The following is a 23028-nucleotide window of genomic DNA, read 5'->3' on the forward strand; positions in this document are numbered from 1 at the left end:
GCGCCGAGCGGGCGCCGCTGCCGCCTGGCCGGGGCCGGGGGGCCCGGGCCGCGCCCCCGCCGCCCCCGCCCCTGCCCCCGCTCCCTGTCCTGTCCTCTCCTCTCCTCTCCTCTCCCCTCGCCTCCGCCCGCGGCCCAGGTGAGTAGGAGCGCGCCGAGCGCCGGCGCCGCGGGGCCCGGCCGTTGGGGGCGGCCGAGTGACCTTGCGGCGGCGCCGGGGCCCGGGAGAGAGGCGCCGAACGGGCCCGGGGGAGCGGCGGGGCCGGGGCCCGGCGGGGGCTGCGGCGGGAGGTGCGCGGCCGGGGAGGGGCCGGCGGCGGAGCCCGGCCCCGGCGGCCTCAGGAAGCGGCGCGGGGCCGCTCCCGGCGGGGCTCTGCGGGGCGGGGGGCGGCCGCGCCCGGCCCCGGGGACGGAGCGGGGCGAGCGCTCGGCGCGGTGCGGAGCAGGAGGTCCCCGGTGCCTGCGGCGCTGCCACCGCGCCTCGGGGTTACCTTGTGAGCGTTAGGGAGGCTGTCGCACAGTGCTTTCAGTCTGTTTTCCAAAAATGAAAATCAGCTCTGGGGGAAGAAAGGTGCTGGAATGGGTCCTGCTACCTAGTGTCTCTCTGAGCTGTCTTGAAAAGTCTCTCGGCTCTTGTTTTACCAGTCGTTTCTGGACTTATCCATTCATCTTAGCGACTTTCTTATCCCCCTCGATGTGCGGGGTTTGGGCAGGAGTATCGTCAGGTTGTTCCCTCGGTGCACGCCTTTAAAGGTTCCTTCGCCAGGGGTTCTGTGTTCACTGGAGGGCGGATATCCATGCATAGCCGGTGACAGGGTGTTGTGGTGACCCTCTCCCATGAAGTCGCAGAGGTGTGGTGTTGAACCACCTGTGCTCTGGTCGATGTTTGCTTTGTTAACATGCTCTTATGTGTCAGGTTGACTGGAAGGGATGTCTTAATGAGAGCGATGGGTGTTCTTTGAGAGAATTCAGAGTTGTGAATGAAAACAGATGATGCTTGCTGGAAAGCTTAAATATACAGCAGAGCTTTACACCTTTTCTGAAGAAAACCAACTGCTTGGTTTGGTTTTTGTTGTGTTTCACGTTGTAGTGTGTTGTCTTAGTCCTCTACAAATCCTCAGCTTGTTGTCAAAAGGAACACTTGCAACGTTGTGGTTGCTTGACTGGAAGTGTCTCAAACGACTTTTTTATTTGGAAAGTTCCTTGCGCATGAAAGATTTATCTGCTTCTTGAAAAGCAGATATGCTTTTGCACAAAACTGTTTTTGAGGTTGTTACATTTTTTTGTTACCTGTGTTGTAAACTACTGTTTAAAACTGCTAGAAATGAAAGTATATAGTTGAATCCTCTAATATGGGATTGCCTGCTTTTTGTAAAGGTATAATAAAAAGTCTTATTTTCATAAATGCATTAGCCATTTTAATATGAGTCTGGAGAGCATAGTTTTGTCGTCTCATTTGTGAGCCTGCTGTTAAATGTCCTTGAAGATCTGTGAATATCTGCGCTTGTTTTAATTCCCTCTGTTAAGGAGTTTGTGGATGGTTTAGTAGTAATTCTGTCTGTAACTTTACTCTGATAAGGATGCTTATAACTGAAAACTGATTGTTGGGGTTTTGTGAGGAGGAGGCAGTTAGTTTTTAGCATGTTTCTTTTCTGGGTAGTATTCCACAGAAGGAAAACTGCAGCATGAGGTAGTCTGCTAAGCAATGAAAGAGTAAGAGGTTTTCCGTTCCTTCTTTTAAATGCAAAATGTATATGTTGCTACTTAAACTGTTAAGCTTTTTTTTTTTCTGTTTTGCGAGTTGTAATCCTAGGAAGACGCTTTGTACTTTCAAAGATGGAAAAAAAAATGTTCATTTCATCAGGGTTTGGATTATAAAGTGGCAGATTACAAAGTATGGTATCTCTCAGGGAGTTCTTATGGTGTGCTCTGTTGAGGTGACTTGCCTAGAGGTGTCTGTGAGATGTTGCTTATTTTCACCAGTTTGTGTGACTCTTGAAGAGTTCTTCACGTGCAGCTGTAGGGAGACTTTCTGAGTTACAGGTTTTCTTCCTTTTTTCAAGTTAGAAAATGCACCATTGGAGAAAGAAATATTGATGGAGCAACAGCATGTTAAAATTCAGAATTTAAGTCTTTGCTTCTTAACTTTTGCCTTTGAAAGAGTGACTTGTTCATCTGTTAGGAATGGGAAAATTTGAAAGATTCTTTGAATGTTTGCTGGTTCTTCCTATATTCTTTGAAGAAGGCATGTATTTGTGTCATGAACTATATAGCAACTGCAATGCAGTTATCAAAAAGTGATACAGGGATAAGGTATTAGAAAACGCACTCTTACTCTTGTGTCTGTTCTATGTCACAGTGCCTTGTGGTGGTCACAGGTTTGAACTTTCTGTATATACAGTTCTTTGTGGACTGTTACTGCTGTTGTGTTGCCTGCATTGATTTTTGCCTCCATTTATTCTTTATTGCAGTCTAAAAGTTGGTTTTAATTGGTTGCCCACAGGATTGGCTTGGCTTCTGCTACTTGTTAAGAAAAAAACATCTGTCTTTGCAGGTAAGAGACTTTGAATTGAAGACTTCTTTTTATGCTTATTGAGTATACCTTAAGAAATAATTGAAGCTTTTGGAATCTGTGAATCGGTATCAAAACATTTGGGTCAAATTATCTGTAGCTGGTCTTATTCCTTTGACTCCCACTGGTGATGGTTGTTCTGGCAGTGTCATTCTTGTAAAATAGAATTTTCTGCCAAACTAATGTTTTGTTGTTTCATCAGCATGTGGTAGTCTGTAACATTCTCTCAAGTTATTCTGCACTGTTTGAAAATGTAGCTATTGGAGTGCAGAAGCTAATTCAGAAGGTTCTATTTTGCTTTTGCAGTATTTAAAGGGATCAGATAGTTACCTGTCAGCTAATTCGAATTATGCTAATCTAATGAGTTAATTTTAGCATTTTAAAAAAAAAAATAAATCTAAAAACCAAATAAAAGCTGTACTCTGCAGTCTCAGGTATTGCTACGTAGTCCCAGCCTGGGTATTTCAAATTCTTGTTACAGCAGTGATGTTATTCCAGTTCTTAGCCTTCATCCAGGAACTGCCAGGTACGCTGTGTATGTACCATGTAGGCATTGTACTTCACAGGGAATAAGTTGAATCTTTTTAGTCCTGAATTGAAAAAATACATGCATCAGCCTTTACATGCATAAAGGCTAGTCCGGTGGTGTTTTACCAACTGATGCATGTGACCCAACATTTCTGTTTGTTTTACTGACTAGTGCCTAGGGGGAAGAAACCATCTTGTATACACCCTTTCATAGTGTAACGTCTGCATCTTAAAAGATGGTGCTGTTAAGATTGATCAGATGACTTGGATTAATTCTAGACAGCTCCTTACTTTTAATTTCTGACCTCAACTTGGTAATGGGGATGGCTCGTCCATAGTAGAACTTGAGGATCTAGTCTCCAAGATCTCAAGCATACAAAGCAACGACAAAAAAGGCGTTTGCCTTAAAGCATCTGTTTATACAGGAGGAAAAGCAGGCAGCCTGAGAATTGCTCTTATAGCCCAACAAGCTGCCTTCAGTGCATACCTTAGAGGTGCTAACAGCCTGTTCTGTGCCTGGTGTTGCCTCTGCACGTATATTTGTCTTTAACAAGTGACCAGTGAAATACTTGACAGGACTTTGCTTTTAGTGTTAGTTTGAAAATTAGAGCGAGTGACTTATTGTCTCCTAAGTGCATTTTGAAATAAATCTGACTTGTATGTAAAAGTGTGAAATTTGGCCCTTTTGTTATTACTCTGATGTTTAGTATTTAAAGCACAGAAGCAAAACTATTGCTTTTTTAAAGCAGTGAAATCCTGATAACTCAAAACTTAAAGTATATATTTTTGACAAAAATATTTGTTACAACTTTTATGCCATGTCCCTGTTAGCTCTTGTTTAATATTGAGCACTTGTTTAATGTCATGCATGGCATTAGTTACTCAGAGGTCACTGCAGCTAGTTTTCCCAGTGACTGTATGCTTCTGTTGCTGTGTTCTCTTGTCAGTAGTGATTGAGTGGACCTAAATAGTATACTCAGTAATAATACTTTGATATTTCTTAGCATTTATAAGGAAGCTTTGAATTCAGTGCAAGACTGAGCTGCTAATATTATCCCAGCAGCTATGTTAATGTTTTCAGATGCTTGAACTCCTAAGAATTATTTTTGTAGCCTTATCTGTTAATTTGCTTTCTGGGTTAGGTTCACAGAATCTAGTAAAGTAGTAAATACAGTTACCTAACAGGCTGTTGATTCTGATGTATTCTACACCAGCACATCTGAGGAGAAATTCCTTCCCAAGATGGCTTTGTTCAACTAATGGCCAGATCAGATTGTCATGCCTTTTGCATTAGTAAGGAAGTACCTATGAAAAAGTAATCTTCCATTTAATAGGAAAAAAAAAAAAAAAAAACTTAAAATGCCTGACTAGGACCCGCGGGAACGGGGTTAAGCTGAGGCAGGGGAAATTTAGGCTGGACGTCAGGAAGGGGTTCTTCACAGAGAGGGTGGTTGCACACTGGAACAGGCTCCCCAGGGAAGTGGTCACTGCACCGAGCCTGTCTGAATTTAAGAAGAGATTGGACTGTGAACTTAGGCACACGGTCTGAACTTTTGGGTAGACCTGTGCGGTGTCAAAGAGTTGGACTTGATGATCCTTAAGGGTCCCTTCCAACTCAGGATATTCTATGATTCTATGACTGCTGATGCATAAAAACTTCTGAAATTAATTTATTTGTATAATAGGTAATACAGAAAAATGTAAACCTCTTTGCAAGTTTTACTATTATTATGCTTTTTTTTTTTTTTAAGCATAAATGCAGAAACAGGGTTGCTTTTATAACCCTTGGTTGTCTCAGAGTCATCTAATTTGAAAGCAGTCCTGTTGTATAATCTGGCAAACTCTTATATTTTGCAGTTGCCTTTACTGTGGCTTCCTTAAAGAAAGAAGAATTTTAACTCCAATTTCAGAAGTTGCTGCTGACGCTAGGCAAATTTAAAATAAAGCTACAGAATCACTGAAAAATATTGTGGTTTTATAACAGTGCAGAAAGTCTCATGATTTATTAGATGTGTACTTATAGATAGTTCTTTGACCTGTTTATTTTTCATGTGGACTTTTTTTTCCTGTTGGAAAGTGATTGGGCAATGAACATTATTCTCTAGTTAAAGGTGTGACTAGAAGAGATAAATGCCAAGTGTTGCTTTATTATGTTGCCGTGAGTAGGGAAAGTTGCTTTTTAAAAAATAATCCTTGAGGGTTAGCATATATTTTACTTTCTGTTGCTGTTGTTCCTTGGTGAAGTAGGGGGGTTTTCTAGTGGTATGTAGAAGTAGATTTTTGAGATGCTTTCATGTTCATCTTGGAAGTTCCAGTGTATTGTTCAAGATGGTCTAGCAAGGAATCAGATGTTCACGTACGCTGAGCAGAGCAGCAGTGCTGACGCTGTGCCAAGGAGCTTCTCTGCTATTGGCAAGGGTCTCCCCATGCTTGGCTCCTGTCAGCTGGATGTGGGCCAGTGCCCTCCAACAGCGGTGTGTTGCTTGAGGTCATTACTGCACAGAAGGGGTTAACTCTGGTTTATGGGCAACAGAACAAAATACTTCAGTACTCATTTGAGTAACCAGTGTGCAAGCAGAATTTATTCAGTTCTTCCCTGTGGAAGAATTATTACTCTTGTTTTTATTACATACTGAGTTCAGCCTTATGCCACATAGTTAAATTGTTGGATAGTGACTTTACCTAGTAGTTTAGGATGTAATCAAGGTGTTTCTACTCTAAACTGTTTGGAATACCTGGGCAGGCAAATGTAGCTGACTTCAAAATTGGATACAGTACTCAACTGAATGCGAACGTTATGAGATAACTATCAGTTGGTCATATCTTTGGTGTATAGCCTAAAAGATGGTCTTTCTGGTGGTGCTTTGCCTCTTGGTGTTGCATTGTATCATCTGGTTCATCCTCAATTTCAAATGTCCACTGAATATTTTAATGCCGCTTACATGTGACCTTAGAGGTCTTCCATGTAGTTACTGAACTGGTTTGTACTCTAGGAAGTCAAGAAGCTTCAGAGGTAAGGTGGTTCAGATGAAACAAGGCGCTACTGCTGAGCATTTAGGATAAGAGTCTGGCTTCGGAACTGGTGAATCGTGCTAGTATTCTTATGCTGCTTTCAGACTTCAGTGAAGCTTTGTCAAGAATAAGTGAGAATTACCTAGTTTTCTGTTTATCTTGTACTTCTGATGTGACTGCAGGTTGTTCTTTAGAATGTATGCAAGGTAACTCAAAATCTAGATGTTCAAAATCAATCTTAAGTGTCCACTAGCCTCAGCTGCAGAGGTAGAAGTCATTTACTCATGCCAGAGATTGAAAATGCAATATTATACTGAATATCTACAGCTATTACAGTTATGGCTCGATTTTTTTTTTTTTTTTTTTTTTTTTTTTTTTTAAATCTTCAAGGTCATATATCCAGCTAGGATATGCACATGTGTTGTTCTAGTTCAGGTGGGGTCTGTATAGTCACAAAATGTCTGGGGCTATTTTACAGCTGTTAGCTTCACTCTTGCCTTGACCCCTTGCTTCTGCTAGGAGTGAAATCTAACGTTGCTATAATGTAGATGGCCTCTGTCAGGATGGATAGTGATTTATGCTGTTGTCCATAATGGGTTTTTGTTCATAACTCCCTGTATGTTCTCAGTCCTCTTCACCTGCCTGAAGATAAAATCTGTCACCAACTGAAAAAAAGAACTTTTTATTGCTCATAGGTGTACAGAATTCTTGGCAGTCACTTTGCCAGGTACAGTGGATACCATATCAGTGTATGGTAACTTAATTTTGTTTGCTTGGCTAAAATGCATTTAGCTTATGTTCCATTAAATACTCAACTATTGATATGATAGTTCTAATTTGTGCTGTTCCCTAGTTCTCTTTCCACTGACACTTACGGGTCTCAGTTTAACAGTTGCTTTGGAATTTCTAGTGCAAAATGTATAGTAATTGTTTTGGTAAATGTTTAATACTTCAGTCTGCGTGAAGTAAACAAACACGAATAAGGAACTTGGAATATAAACATGCTTAATCTTTGCAAGATGTTAGGAGTATGTAAACAAATGTAGTAGATGGTGTCTGTAGGTAATTGCATGGTGTCATAAACAGTAGTCTGACATAGCCGTTGCCTTTTCTCATCTGCAGGTGTGTGTTGTTTCAGCGCAGCATGGCTGTGGTCATCCGCTTGCAAGGTCTCCCGATTGTGGCGGGGACCATGGACATTCGCCACTTCTTCTCTGGATTGACCATTCCTGATGGGGGCGTGCATATTGTAGGGGGTGAACTGGGTGAGGCTTTCATCGTTTTTGCCACTGATGAAGATGCAAGGCTTGGTATGATGCGCACAGGTGGTACAATTAAAGGGTCTAAAGTAACACTATTACTAAGCAGTAAAACCGAAATGCAAAACATGATAGAACTCAGTCGTAGGCGTTTCGAAACTGCCAATCTAGATATGCCACCAGCAAATGCTAGCAGGTCAGGACCACCACCTAGTTCTGGAATGAGTGGAAGGGTTAACTTGCCCACTACTGTACCTAACTTTAATAACCCTTCTCCTAGTGTAGTAACAGCTTCAACTACTGTGCATGAGAGCAATAAAAACATATCCACATTTTCTACTGCCAGTATGGGGACTGCACCTCCAAATCTTGGGAGTACCTTTGGTAGCCCAACGTTTAGCTCGACTATACCTAGTACAGCATCCCCAATGAATACAGTACCTCCTCCACCAATCCCTCCTATTCCAGCTATGCCATCTTTGCCACCAATGCCTTCTATTCCCCCAATCCCTGTTCCTCCTCCTGTGCCCACACTGCCTCCTGTTCCTCCGGTTCCCCCAATACCCCCTGTGCCCCCTGTACCCCCGATGACGCCTATGCCTCCCATATCGGGAATGCCTCCTATGAATCCTCCACCCGTAGCACCTTTACCCACTGGAATGAATGGGTCTGGAGCAGCAGTGAATATGAACAGCGGCTTGAATCCATTGTTTATTGGTCCCATGAATCCTGTAAATCCTATCCAGATGAATTCTCAAAATAGTGTCAAACCAATTCCAATCAATCCAGACGATTTGTATGTCAGCGTTCATGGAATGCCCTTTTCTGCAACAGAATCTGATGTGAAAGACTTTTTCCTTGGGCTCCGTGTGGATGCAGTCCATATGCTGAAGGATCATGTAGGTCGAAATAATGGAAACGGACTAGTTAAGTTCTTTTCTCCTCAAGATACGTTTGAAGCACTGAAGCGAAACAGAATGCTGATGATTCAGCGCTATGTTGAAGTTAGTCCTGCAACAGAGAGACAGTGGGTGGCTGCTGGAGGCCACATAACTTTCAAGCAAACCATGGGTCCCTCTGGGCAACCGCACCCTCCTCCTCCACAGGCTCATTCTAGGTCCAAATCTCCTAGTGGACAGAAAAGGTCACGATCTAGATCTCCCCATGAACAGGGTTTCTGTGTTTATTTGAAAGGTCTTCCATTTGAATCGGAGAACAAACATGTAATAGATTTTTTTAAAAAGCTGGATATAGTTGAAGACAGCATCTATATAGCTTATGGACCTAATGGGAAGGCAATTGGAGAGGGTTTTGTTGAGTTCAGAAATGAAGCTGATTACAAAGCAGCTTTGTGTCATCATAAGCAGTACATAGGGAATCGCTTCATTCAAGTTCATCCAATTACTAAAAAGGCAATGTTAGAAAAGATAGAGCTGATTCGTAAAAGATTGCAGAACTTTAACTATGACCAGAGAGAAATCATCATGAATGCTGAGGCAGAGTCAGGTTTGCCAAAATTGTGTGCACATATATCTAATATTCCGTACAATATAACAAAAATGGAAATCCTTCAGTTTCTAGAGGGACTGGCAGTAGAAGAAAATTCTGTACAAATTCTTGTTGATAATAATGGGCAAGGCTTAGGACAAGCACTGGTTCAGTTTAAAGCTGAAGATGATGCTCGTAAGGCAGAGCGTTTGCACCGTAAAAAGCTGAATGGAAGAGATGTTGTGTTACGTTTGATTACTGTAGAAGAAATGAGAGATATCGAGAGAAACCCACAGTCTCAAGGGAAAAAGATACTGAAAATACCAATACAAGGAAATGCACCTGTGCCTGGAGCACAGGCCCCTGCTGCGGAGGAGCATGCCTTCTTGGGGGGGAATCCTAAAGAAGCGAACAATGGCCCTCCATTTAATTTCCCTGGTAACTTTAGTGGGTCTGGCGCATTTGGTCCGCCTCTGCCGCCACCTGGATTAGGTGGCTTTCCTGATGCTAGACCAGGAATACCTGCAGTTGCAAGTAGTGGTTTGCCTGGTGCAGGTATTGAGGTCCCAGGTTTTGCAGGTGGTCCTGGTAATTTGAGTGGACCGTCAGGTTTTGGAGGGGGCCCTCAGGGTTTTGGTAACGGTCCTGGCAATTTAAGTGGACCCCCCAATTTTGGTGGTGGCCCTCCAGGAATTGCTGGTGGTCTTGGGCATTTAAGTGGACCTCCGGGGTTTGGACCTGGACCGGGAAACATACATATTAGTGGACCCCCAGGTTTTGGAACAGGGTCTGGGAAGCCAGGACCAACTGTCATAAAAGTGCAAAATATGCCCTTTACTGTTTCGGTGGATGAAATTCTGGATTTCTTTTATGGTTACCAAGTGATCCCTAGTTCAGTGTGCTTAAAATACAACGAGAAAGGCATGCCCACAGGAGAAGCAATGGTTGCATTTGAGTCTCGTGATGAAGCAATGGCAGCTGTTGTTGATTTAAATGACAGGCCTATAGGCTCAAGAAAAGTAAAACTTGTTTTAGGGTAGCTGTTAATATGAAGTAGTTGTAGAATAGATATTCATAGTGCTGTGATAAATGCATCCGGATTGGTTTTTATAGTATTTCCAGGATAGAACCTGTGGATTGTTTAAACTGTAAACCAGACTTGTTTTGATAAGACAGAGCACTGGGTTAGCCATTACAGAAGAAACACTGCAAGGATACGCGCGCAGTGGATTTTCCCGTACAAATGTGTGGAGAAGGTAGGCAGATTGCTTTTCATCATAGAGGTTTGGTGAACTATACTGGACACAGTGCTTATCAAGGAATCTAGATTGGTTTTATGTAGTTTCGGATAAGGGAAATAGATGAAGTCAGTGAAGCTCTTCAGTGGGTGCTCTTGCAAGCCATTGTAAAATAGATAGCTATTTCTAGATTTGGTTAAAAGCTGGCTGAATTTGCTTTGTTTACAGGTCAAAGCTTTGTTTCAAGTCCTGATTTTACCCTTCCAATTGAATGAATTCTCAGTGTACACAGATTCATTGTTTTGTGTATGTATCTTTATTTTTTTCCAAGATTCTCGCTGTACGAACAGTTGAATTATGCCCATTGCTGATATGTCTACCGAACTAATTCCTTTAAGTATGAGCAGAATCGTTCTGTAAAATTCAAGCTGTTCTTTGTGGAATAACCTTTAGTTATTTATATATTGCAATTATAACTGTGCAGAATAAGACTTTTGCCACAAGTATAGCTAACCTCAAACATCATATGAGTTTTATAGTACACTTAAAACGTTTTCAGTAGAAGTAACAACTTGAAAATACTCATTATTGTTTAAGTAGCTTGATTTGTTAGGATTACATGAACCAGTTGGGATGGGATCTTTGACACTAGTTGGATATTGATGTTGTATTTCTCATGTGTCTTTTGAACTACTTACATAGAGTCTCTGCTAAGAGAACCAAAGTGGTGATTATTAGTAGAAGATTGGAGTCCAGCTAAAGTTTTAAATTAGTTTATATATGAAAGAAGCTTTTATCTTCAGCAACTCTGTCGTGAATTATTGCTATGGGTGAATTCAGAGATAAAATTTATTTTTTTCCAAAACTTGAAAATACTGAGTTTACTATATATTTTTGCAATAAACTTGTGCTGTTGTATTTAAGTCTGTAAAGAGTTGCCATTTTCTTTGCTGTGCAGTAAAACCTTTCATGGAAAAATGGAGAATTGGAAAGGAAGTAATTCACAAGTTGGAAAGTAGAAACTTTTGGTTCATCCTTGCTTGGCTTATGATAAATTTTAAGACTTGGGCATTGCCTGAAAAATCCTGCTATTCCCTGCAAATCATTGTACTTAAACATGGTAATCTTTAAACTGTTTTGTTTTTTGGACAAGAAAAACAGTGCCTTTTGGTGTTGCATATCATGGAACACTGAAGTGTGTTGTCAGGCAAAATTGAGAGGTGCAAGTGGCAACAGTTTTATTCATGTGGTATGTAGGAGAGATTTGGAAACCTGTGCGGCGCTGCATCCTGAGAGGATTTCACAGTACAGGAATATGTGGAAGGATTGTATAAAGGTGTACTTCAATAAAGAGGCGGTCACATTACACAGATGCTTCTGTAATTCATTAGCATAATTTTGTTTTTTGACAGCTTATTAGGTGGTCCCAACTTTGGAAAAGTCATGTGATTTGTATATACTGTTTAAAATTAAGCCTCCTGTTAATAAAACTGTCTGTCTCTGAAGCTTCATGTTATGCGTTTCAACAGTCTTTGGGAGTAATGTTTCAACAGCAGATCTGTTTTTCTTTGAAAGTCTGAAAGTACTCTTGCTGATGTCAGAAAGATGTGTGATTAGGAGTCAAGCCTTTCAGTTTATTTTTAAAATTTTGCTCTTTGTTTTTTAAACAACTTTTATTAAAGTTTCATACTATATTGGAGTTACTTGGGTGCTTGTTTCTTCATGTTTCACATTAGAATAAAATTACTGAAAAGGAAAACTTGGCTTCATTGTTCACAGAATTGATTTAAGATATTAGCGTGTGTTGACTTGCAGAAACTGGTGATAACTTTTTCAAGTTCAAATGAATCACAGCAATGCTTGCCTTGTTGTGAAATGTAATTAAACTACAGGTGTCTGGAATTAGATACACAGATTTTTTTTTTTGTTACTTTTGATATCATTTCTCTTGATTCTCTTGGTAATGGCTACAGGGTTACTGGTGTTTGCGTTAGACACAGCATATTCTGTGAAACATGCTTGTGTGTGTGTTCCTTTGAACTTTCTAAAAGTGCAGGTTTGTTTTGGAAATCACTTTCTGATTCTTGATTTTCTGTATGGATAAGGATATTTAAATGCTTATTTTAAAAATGTGTAAATGAATATAAAAAGCCATTGGTGTTTGGAACATGGACACGGATGGAATGCTTAAGTGAAGGATTTGGGGCAGTGAAGGAGCTCCTCGTTTTGCCAATCAGTTGGTGTTCCTTTTCTTTTTTGCGTAAATGAGTAAAGAACCATTCTCAAGTGTAGGCCCTTGGAAAAAGCAGAAGTCCTAACATACTTAGAATTTCAGCATGTAGTATAAACAACACGGCTGCTGTCCTGAATTGTTATAGATCTTCTAAAGTGTAGATAAAGATCTATATCAAGTATTAGTTGTAAATAATAGTTAGAGGTTTCCTATAAACATAGGAACAGTTTCATAGTAGAAGCAGTCTTAAACTGAATGTTGTGATAAACTATGGAGGATACTCTGATATCAAACTATGTAACTGGATGTGATGAAATTCTTTATTTTGCAGATGTTTATACGAACAGCCTTAAAAATAAGGGGTAGGACCTTAGGGGTCTTGTCTCCACTGTGCAAAGTATGTAACTGCCCTCTAATACACTTCAACGTTGTTTGCTAACAAGAAGTAGTATTAGAAGGAATCAGCTGCTCTGGCTTTGATGCTTTGAGTGCCAGAACTGACATCCTGTATAGCCTGGTTGGAACAATACAGCGAAACTGGTGTCTCACCTTCCTCCAACTATGGAAAGAAGGTACTTGTGTTTATGCAACTGGTTAAGTTGGTGTTTTTAGCAGTTCCTTAAGTGTTTGTGTCGAAGTACTACTTGTTAAAGTAACTGATAGAGCGTTACATATTTTTGTCACGTTGTGTGTGTTTAACAGCAATCATATCATTCACAAGAGAAAGCATGGCTATAATAAATTATTCAATGAGAAATTTGTGACCCACATGGGAGAACTGTAACAGTTACGTGAAAGCATAACATCAAGGCTACCAAGTTTTCAAATAGTTACACGTAAATGTTCCAATCAGATTTTTTTTTTTTTTTTAACAAATCTGAACTTGGTAATACTATAGAAAACACTTCAATAGAGAATTGATGTTAGTGTTGCCACATTTTCAGTGTAGGCTTCTAAGCAGTTTGAGGCTTTATAGTTTTAAGAAGGATGAAAGCTGTTCCTTTCATAGTGTTAAATGTTCTTGAATGTTTATGCTTTGAATTTGTTGCAAATAGAGAGGAAGATTGATGCAAAAACGAAGACTGGTTGTGCTCCAGTTGATTTTGATGGTCTGCCTTGTAAAGAACATACCTGCTGGTCGGTTGTGCTAAATTGTTCAGGCTGTCCTTGAAGATATTGTTGTTTCTACTATATAAAATTGTTGGCATCTTTCCCTGAGACTGTTGGTATACTAAAGACTGCAGACTCTAGGGAAAAATATATTTTTTTCTGGTTACCAAGGTACACGAATGGTGCGTTAACTATAAATCATGATTTCAGTGTCTGTATCTTGTTCCTCCTCAGTCTTCTAGCGTGGTGGTTCCAAAGCAGTGAATGGTGTCGGTCCTCAATGTCTTGTTGAGCTGTGTGCGCCTCTGAACCTTGTTGGCCTTCTAGTCTTTACACTTGGAACAACTTCATGTTACGGACCTACTATTTGGACTGTGGACCACTGTTTGAGAGTAGTTGTTTCTAGATGATTATCCCTAAATCAGAGGATTGCAATTTCTGTTTCATACAAAGACCAGTGCAAGCAAAAGGTCAGCTTCTAACTTTGATAACTGATGGAACGAGGCAGTTTTGAACCTGGACTGGTATAATAGGAAGCAATTAGCAATTTTAAATTTTGTTTCTGTGAGAGGTTTTTCAGAAATGGTGCCTTGGGCCTGGAAGCAGTGTTGCCAGATAAATGCTTGTCTTTGCCCCTTGCAGGTTTGCTGGTGCTGCTTTCTGTTTTGTGGGTGTGTGCTCTCTTGCATGTCTTTGGGAAATCTGAGATGGTTTGTGTATGGAGTTGAATGTTTCTTCCTCCTGGTGAAAGAGGAAGTGAAGCTGCCTTTTAAATGCTTCTGAAGGAATGGTAACCTCAAGGGAGCTCTTGATACCTGTTTTCGGCAGTGATAACATGATGTTGAAAGATTTGGCTTTCCTCGGTTGGTTGTATGTATTTGACTAAGGCTTGTGGCTGCATATGGAGCTCCCCTTTTCTTTCCCTAACTTTTGATCAGGTAGGTATGCTCTAGCTTGTTTTCTATATAGATGACTTCTCAGAGCTTTGTTCCTTTATGGCATGTATTTGGGTGTTGTTTGTGTTTGGAGGGCTTCACACATTCCTGATTTGAATTCTTCTCACTCATGGATTTAAATACCAAATGTAAAAACACATAGTTCTAGAAGCGTTTCTTTTCCATTGCTCCAGACTGAACGCAGGTGGTGGTTCACAGGTGGTAGACGGTTTAGTTGTGACTCTTGTTTTCACCGAGTGGCACTCACTTGTGCGCAGTTTCCTTTGTCGTTCTTTTGTTTTTGTATATGTATACACAGCATGGCAGTTCAGGAGAGAAGCAAGCAGGCAGTTTCTTTCATTGCTGTAGGTCAAAGCTTCTTCCTTTTTGGCTGGCTTTCTCTTGTATGCTCTCACATGCATAGCTATTTGAAGATAGCCTTAGCAGTTGCATCTCAAACACGTTAATGCAAGCTTTCAAATTGGGAGAGATTTCTTTTATGAGAGTATTTTCCACAAAATCAGTTTTATAACTCTGAATTTACTGCTTTCATGCTAACTTCACTGTTTTTGCCCAGCTTTTGGGAGGAATTTTGTTACGTTACCAATGAATAGACTGTTGTTCTTCATTTACTGGGTAGTAGATTACTGCCAGGATAACTTGATAGGGTGGGGATAACAAGTGTTTTCTTTGCCTTTACTGTACATGGTTGAGGGACTGTAATTTCCCTGTAAATTCTGAAATGGAAAAATTAGGACTTGGCAGGCTTGCAACAGGGAAACAGGAATTGATCCTGCGTGAAACTTGCATGGTTGGCAGAGTCAGGTTTTTGGACCTGTCGCTGCTTCTGGAAGGCTGGTGACCTTTTGAAATCTTCCTACTGTAGTTACAGTGTCTTTAATCAAAGAATCTGTAGGATGATATGACTTTGATCTCTGACCATCTGAAGGTAGGTAGAACTTCCAGCTATCTGTTTCACGGTTACACACAATTAGTTTCACATCAGTCATTTCTCATTATATACAATTATGTGGATGTAGTGTTGCTCTGTGTGATAGTAGAAAGCTTAGAAATGTTTTCTAGCCACGTAGAAATTAAGACAGATTTTGGGATGGAAACTTGCAATGTGGTCAGAACCTAACCTACTTCAAAAATTCGTTTTAGGAAACTTTAAGTGCCTTTTTCGGTTAAAAACTTGTGGAATTGTTCTTGCTTGCTGAGGAAGATTTCAAGCCTCTATATAGCACCTACTTATTTGGTGACCTGCGTGCTTTAACAGCATCTGCGAGAACGTGTTCCATAAAATGACCTTTTACAAAAAACGTCGTTTTCAGAAGTTACTAAAATGTCACTGCTTGTTTTGACAGGACAACGGATATGGAATGTGAAAAGTCCTTGCTTGTTTGGCAGGAAACTCAACTCAAACTTCTTTTACGTTTCTTATACAGTTTCATTATTGGCCAAATGTCTCTAATAAAAGGACAATATTTATAAATCCCATGTTCTTGAGGAAAGCTAAATGCAACTAGCTACAAAAGCAAAGAGGCTAATGAAAGTAAATCAGACACTAGCAGCTCATTGAATATAGGGAAAACTTCTTCATCAAGGGGCGGAGGGGAGGTAGAGTTATTAAATATTGCCAATTAACCTGTCTAGGACCCCCTCCCTCCCCTTATTACAGCATTCCTGCAGAGACAGCCTTCTGTCTTAGGTCTAGTCTTCTAAGAATGAAAGGAGCGGGTTTTAGAGCATAGAGTTTTTCATCTGTGGACCTGAACACTTTTCAGAGGTGAGGTAAGTGTGTGTGCAGGGTGGTGGTGCATAGTGAGCTTGTCCTTCTGGTCACTGTTAAATCAATGGCAGAAGCAACTTAATGAAGCATCAGCTTTCACATCAGTGAAAAGTTGCTAGGGTTAAAGTGGAGGTAGAAGTTTCACCTTGGCTTTAGTTAAAAAAAAAAAAAAAAAAAAAGCCAAAAACAAAACAAAAAGCCACGAAGTGATGCCTTAATCTAATGAAAACTATTTGTGGTCTAAAAACTTCGCACCGAGCTTGTGTGAAAAAAGAGCAAAATAAAACAGTGAGTAGCCAGTTAAACTTCTAAACTAATATGAGACTTAAATTGAATTATTAATGGTAGAATATGAGGTCTGTAATTGATCTAAATGGCTTGCTGTTTACTAATAGGAACAGTTAATGTAAGATTGTGAAGTACCCACATTTTTCTTAAGCTTTAAATCGGAACTGTTCTGGATGGTCAGTTGTTCAAAGACACTGTAGTTCTTTTACTTTGTCAGTGATACTACCTGTGTATGTATAAAAGCATTTTGAGTAAATTGCATGTTAAGGCATCTCAGAAAAATTTTAAAGTATGTTTTATAAAGTACATACCACCTAACAATGTACTGCACAAAGGCCCTGAATTTTTTTAAGGAGGCTTGTCATCCAGCTTCGCATCCATCCCCCTGGATAACTGACACCATATTTTTGTTAGTGATAATCCAAATAGCATTTATTCCTTGCAGTGCAAGCTAAGTGTCATGCTATTTCTTTGAATGCGGTGGTGTTTAGCTATTCTAATCCTGGCAGTAGAAAGGAGAGTGTGTAAGCAGTGTCTTCCTTCTGCTGGATGGTTCATGCTTTAGCATGAAACTTCTTGTGGAAATCTGTCTTTAGATGTGCGTTTAAGAAAGTAACTTAAGTCAGAAGTGTAAGTTTTCCAATACAAAAATACTGTGATTTAAACTAAAGCAATGATAAATTACTATGTAATAGAAATCCTAATGTTAGTCTCCACATTACTTATCTCTACAAAATATCAGCTATTTTGGTGCAGTGACCTGGCTGAATATGACTGTAGCGTTGTCATTAAATTCTGTTATGAACTGGAAGGTGAAAGGCAAGAGTGGTCCCTGTAATAGAGATCTGTGCATGCTGTGGTGAGGTGATAGAAGTATATAACATTCCCTTCTCCCTTGCTAGTCTTGAAAAGGTGGCATGAACCCATTGTTTTTGAATGTTTTTAAAGAGCAGCCCACACTCCAAGGTTATTTACATCTATAATATAAAAACAGATGTTGTTGTAATCCTTTGGTGATCTTCAAATCCTGCTGCTGCTGCACTAGGTACACATAAAAACCCCGTCGATGAAGAATCTGTGAACAAACTGTTAGTGTGCTGAGTCTTGGCACCTAAGTCCTGGCATCTTACTTGTCTTAGGCATTTGGCTGTTCTCCTACAGAGGCAGCCCTCTGGTGCCCAGAGAAGCTGCAACTTGTGATGTGAGTTTCCAGGTTCCATCTAATGGTGGTAACTCCAAGTTCTCTCTCTGTGTAGAGTAAAAGTAATTCATACTTTTACAGCTGTTAAATTTACACTTCTTTTTCATCAAATAACTATTACTTGCTAAATGAACTTTCCACTGCCCTTGTTTGGTCATGTTCATTAAAAACATTGGAATGGTTTATTTGACTTGGAGAAAATAAGATAAAATCAAACTTACTGACAACAGACTTCTTTAGAGAAGAGGCTGAAAACCTGCAGAGTATACACTACAGAGAGCAGACATAGAATAAGCACTTGAGGAGATAGCTGTTTGCAGTAATGGCATCTATCTCCTAAATGAAAGAAGAGTATATGTTCGTTTTGGACCACTTGTGCTGGGATAAGTAGAGTAGTTTGAACTTGCAGCTCTAATAGGTGCCTTCATGCTGTTGGGAAGGTAGACTGGCAGGAGACGTTGGATCTGAAGGAGGACAGAAAAGGGACACAAGGTAAATGTCTTGTGCTTTCGTAGTGCTTTTCTTCACCTGGCCTTTTAAATACTTCTGTTGTTAGTCTGAATGGGGGAAGAGGTGAAAACAAACAACTTTGAGTTCCTTTACCAAATCCTTTCCTTGGTTGTACTTCCTTGATATCGGGCTATTGTGGTGGTGGCTTTTCACAGGTTTTTCTTTTTTTTTTTTTTTTTTTTTTTAAGCATTATTCTGCAACAGATTAGGATGAAGAAGTGAAGATATGCAACTACAGATGGCAATAATTAAGTGTCAGAAAAGTATTGGGAATGTGAATCTTTACCTTGAAGAAAGGACGTACTCAGAAGGAGGAGTAAACATTGAAAGACCATGTTGGCATATGAGGCTAAACTAGCAATGAATACATTTTAAGAAATCGGTTGCTTATGAGCCCTGCAGAAATATTACAGGGTTTGTTTCTGGATCATATTTCAGAGGAGTTAAAGTCCATGGAAGAGAGAGCCTTGGAGATGTAGTGTGATTCTATAAGGAGAGAAAAACTTGAGAGGTAGCTTCTGCTTTATGTTCGTACTCATTCTCTAGGAAAGGTTGTCACTGTGCAGTAATAACTCCAGAGCAACCCAGAACTGACTGTCCAAAGTTCATCTGGGAAATCTCACCCTTTTTAGTCATAATTCTGTAGTGCAATAAAAACAAGAAACATGGCCCATTTTTCATTAAGTGATCACCGGAATTCTTAAGTTGCATGAATTCATTTGGTAAAACAGCAAAGACTTCTGGTAAAAATGTATACTGCTGACATGTTCCTTAAAGTTTTATTTTGAAGCTATGCTGTTGGTGCAGTATGTACTAGTCTGAAGAGATGTACCTCAGTGACTTCTGCCGCACCATCACCTGTATAACGTCGTGTCTGCGTTTGAGGGAGTAGATAAAATCATGCAGGCTCTAGAGTAAGAATGGGATGCGTTGGGCGTTGGTTTTCCAGCTCTTGGGAAAGGTAGAGGATGCTAGAGGAAGCAGAAGAATGAACACCAAGAAGTATCCTCAAAAATCATGGATGTGTGTAAGTAAGAAGGGTTATGTTGAAGTACCTGTAGGCCCTGTTGCAGCATAGTGTAATAGAGGAGGAATATGGTGCAGTCTTCAGTCTCTGCTTGAGGAGTTCATGCTCAACGTGGAAGTCTGAGCCATAACCAGCTTAATTAATTTGAGGCACGGGACAGAATCTTCACGTGGTTGTGCCTGAGATTGGAATAGTTAAATTTCAATAGAAAAAACGAAGTCTTCCTTGAGAAAGGCAAAAGTGTGTAAAATGTGTTGTGTTATTACAAGGTCATAGTGGTTGAGCTGGGTTGTTTTTGTTTTTAAATCAAGTTCATTATATTTTGGTAATTTTTGAGAATCACAGGGCAAAAAGTATAGCAGCTGAATATGTATGTAGAAAGTACAGAAAAAGTCTTATTTGGTGGGTGAACTTAATGAGCGATTCAGGGGTTGCAGTTACATGTTCCACATTAAGCCAAATGAATGATTGACTCTAAAGCCCTAACTTGCTTTAGGTTAGTTTTTCAATACTTTTTTTTTTTTTTTTTTTTAAGTCTGCTGTTAAGTGTTATGGGGAACTGCTTTTTCTTTCACAGGAGGAGCTTGTAAAACTAGCTCTTTAAGATTTTATCTTTATAACTGGCTTAACTTTGAGGTGTTAGCTTGTCATACACTACAATCGGGTTCAAACTGGTATTTGAAATAGAATAAGAGTTGATCTGTTTGTTTACTTCATCAAAATGAGACTATACTAAAAAAGTCACAGGCTTTTCTTCTGACCTTGTTGGTTATGATTACATGGACTTTTTTTTTTAAACTGTCCTAAACTTATTATTTTTATTAGCATAAATGAGATTTGTCCCTGCTCAGTCATTTCTTGGACCTCTCCCAAAGGTCAGGTTGCCACAGCACCACTACAGCATGTGGGCCAGGAGGCCACCTTTAGGTACAGAAAACATAATTCTGGTGGTGATCCTGGAGCTTCTGGCTCATGTGGAGACAGCTCAGTAAGTAGAAGTAGGTCATAACTTCCACCTATATTCAGTAGTGTTGTGGGCATGTTGTAATCAATAAATCTACTCTCCTATGGCTTGGAGTCAAATTTGGAGCTCAGAAAGGCTTGCCTGTGTTGGCAGCTGGCCACCTGCCTACCTCGGTCAGGGCTTGGGTCACTTCTGTGTCAGCACAGCCAAACATTGTGCCTTTCAGAAATGCGTGCCAGCTTTCCCCTGCTTGGGGGCTGTGTGCCTGTCCTCGTGGCTGCTCTTCCCAGGTGTTCAGGCTGCTGGGTGGAGCACAGGTAACTCATCAGGCTGGCACCTGGCTTGGTTAGAGCACCTTGGTTAGAAAGGTGCTTTTAATGTTTTGCTTAATGATTAGCAGATGGCAAGAAATGTGAAACAAATGAAGTTTGTAATAATGGCTAAGCAACCTCCTTTTTCCAAAGTTTTGATTAATTAATCAAGATGCATGATGCCAGATAACATGAAACACTGCATATAAAGAACAGAATTTGTTATCTGCATGTAGAAATTTCTACTGCTAGTCCTACCTGTCCCTTTCCCGATCAATCCCTAGGAGTAATGAAAGGGTGGAAAATTGTAACTCTTCAGTGGTCTGGGCTGTGGGGCCCATGGGAGATCCAGAGTGCTGCAGAGGAGCTGTAATCACTAGTAATTTTTGTGCACTGTCCTCCCCATGCGGGTCTCATGACTTCAGCTCTGAATGAAGATGCTTTTTAGTGCATCTAGTGATGCAAAATCTAGCTTTATTATTTCTGGCAGGGCCTCATGAGGCTTGGGAAAGTATGATCATATTAAGATTTTTATTTTGGTAATACATACAAAAAGTGGAGCTGACACTACTTCTGCACTCCGCACCAGTGTTGATTTTGAAATATTGAAATCTGAAGTGTTACAGACTGTCCTCTGAAAAGTGAACTAGTAACCTGAGAAAGCACTATATCTGACAGTCTGTGCACATAGGGATCTTGGGAGGAAAGAAAGCCTTTTTTGAAGAAGTAAGGGTAATAAATGCAAGACATCAGATTTCACTAAGCAAGGGACAACCCTAAGGTTACCTTAGGGTTGTTGGGAAATTATGATTTATTAACTGGGAATTTGTTACAAGTGCTAGGTGTATTGAGTTGTTGGGAAGCATAACACCAAAATGGTGAAGCTGTTATTGCTGGTGCATTTTGCTAACAGGATTGCTGGTGTTTGTGGTGTTTGTAAGCACAATGTAGGGTGGAAGCTATAGCCAGAATAGTACCAAATAACCTCATTGAGTTCAGTTATTTCTGAGCATGTGCATTAAAACTTCAAGCTCAAGTTCTAACGAAGTTCTTAAGTTGATGTGTAGTATTTTGTGTAAATTGATGTAGCATGAATGTTGTATACAGAGATGCAGTTGAGAATTTATTAGTGATAACTGAAAATAAACTGAAGGTTTTCTTGTGCAAAATCCTTGCTTATATTACTTCCTCTGTGGAGCAGTGAAACCAAGCTGACCCAAGACTGTCTGGATTCTGTGTTATTGACATTCCTCTCTCCAGAAGGCGTCGCTCCTGGCTCTACTAATTGATGGCCTTCATATTGCAGGGAGATAAGTACAGAGAAGTTTGTTTATGCCTCAAACACCAATACATGACACTTCTGGGAAATGTGAAACCCTTCAAGGTTATGAATTTGTACAGTTAAAATCTTTAAGTAGGGCTTTTTTCAAGTGTAGGTGGGCATTGCTTTCTTTTATTTGTTTTATTCTCTTTTAAGCATTGGTACATAAGCAGAATCAGTACAGGAATAATAGAGAAGTATAAGGTACTACTAGGCTCATCTATGGAGTTAATGTTGTTTACATTGGAGAATGCTCTTTTCTGTGTGAAAACTTCTTTTTTTCTATAAAAATATGTGAGAATTGTTGGAAATTCTGAAAAGCTTGTATAAAATTCCAGAAAGTAGCAGATAATGGGTTAGTCTTCTACATGTATAGCATGCATCTCCTACATGGTTTTCCTAGAATGCAGCTTTTTAGAATGCAGCTTTTTTTTTGGGGGGGGGGGGGGGGGTGTCTTGGTTACATTATTTAGGACCTTGCTGCAGTTCTTCCAACTTATTTATTGGTGTGCCTCCATTTAGTGTAGAACAGTTTGGAAATATGAAATGGCATTTACTTTTTTGTGTGTATTACAACTCCTGGAATTCATGATCATCTTTACAGTGCAGAGGTGGTATGTGTAGTAAGACTTAATCATTTTGACATTTTTAAACTGGACTTCAGTTTGGTTGTCTGAGCAGTTCTTAATGCATATATAGTTCTTAAGGGTCTGGAGCTGATTTGCGTTTACTTGAAAACTGGGAATGACTTCTGGTTGAGTAGTGAAAAACTTCTATGGAGTACTGGTGGATTACAAGCACAGGATCTTGCGTAGACTTCTGTGGGTTGTGTCCTGCTCTTGAGTTCATAGGAGTAACACAGGTGATGTAAGACCATATTTTAAAGAAAATATATTATGTGATGTCCTAACTAAAGGCAAAAACATAGGTGTCTGATGGATCTGAAGCCGAGTGCTGGAAACTCTTCCCTTGAGAAAGGAGTGTGCAGAATTCAGCTCAAGATGAAACTTCATGGGTGATGCCTCTCAACAGTGAGATCCCCGAGGTGTGAGAGCATTGGATCAGATGTGTGCAGCTATTCTCAGTGTAAATTGTTGATCTTGGTGGTGTAACATCAGTTGTGATTTTACAAGCCTTTTCTAACAGCAACACTTACCCAGTGGCTTGCTTATGTCGCCTTTTTTTTCTGAACCTGTTATGCTATGATGCATCCACTGGCTCTGTTTTATATATTCTAAAC

The 23028-nt window shown here is 40.1% G+C and overlaps 2 protein-coding genes across 6 annotated transcripts in view; both read left to right on the top strand.

Moving 5' to 3' along the window:
• The window catches only part of CPNE1 (copine 1), a 42337-nt gene that overhangs the window by 313 nt on the left and 18996 nt on the right, over nt 1-23028 (top strand). For 2 of the 5 annotated variants that reach the window (XM_084538301.1, XM_084538303.1), the window contains exon 1: nt 7236-7376. The exons of 1 other annotated variant lie outside the window; for it this stretch is intronic. The gene's annotated coding sequence lies outside the window, so the exon portion shown is untranslated. Of the gene's footprint in view, nt 1-2470; nt 2554-7235; nt 7377-23028 lie in introns of those variants that run through there. 2 more of the 5 variants (XM_084538300.1, XM_084538302.1) reach the window with 2 other exon arrangements.
• RBM12 (RNA binding motif protein 12) lies at nt 7256-11855 on the top strand (the record flags this gene model as incomplete). Its single annotated transcript, XM_084538298.1, has 1 exon — nt 7256-11855. One exon carries the CDS (start codon nt 7256-7258, stop codon nt 9896-9898), a length of 2643 nt encoding a protein of 880 aa, XP_084394424.1. The 3' UTR covers nt 9899-11855.

The sequence above is a fragment of the Aythya ferina genome (assembly GCF_964211825.1).
Source record: "Aythya ferina genome assembly, chromosome: 16".
Taxonomy (NCBI): domain Eukaryota; kingdom Metazoa; phylum Chordata; class Aves; order Anseriformes; family Anatidae; genus Aythya; species Aythya ferina.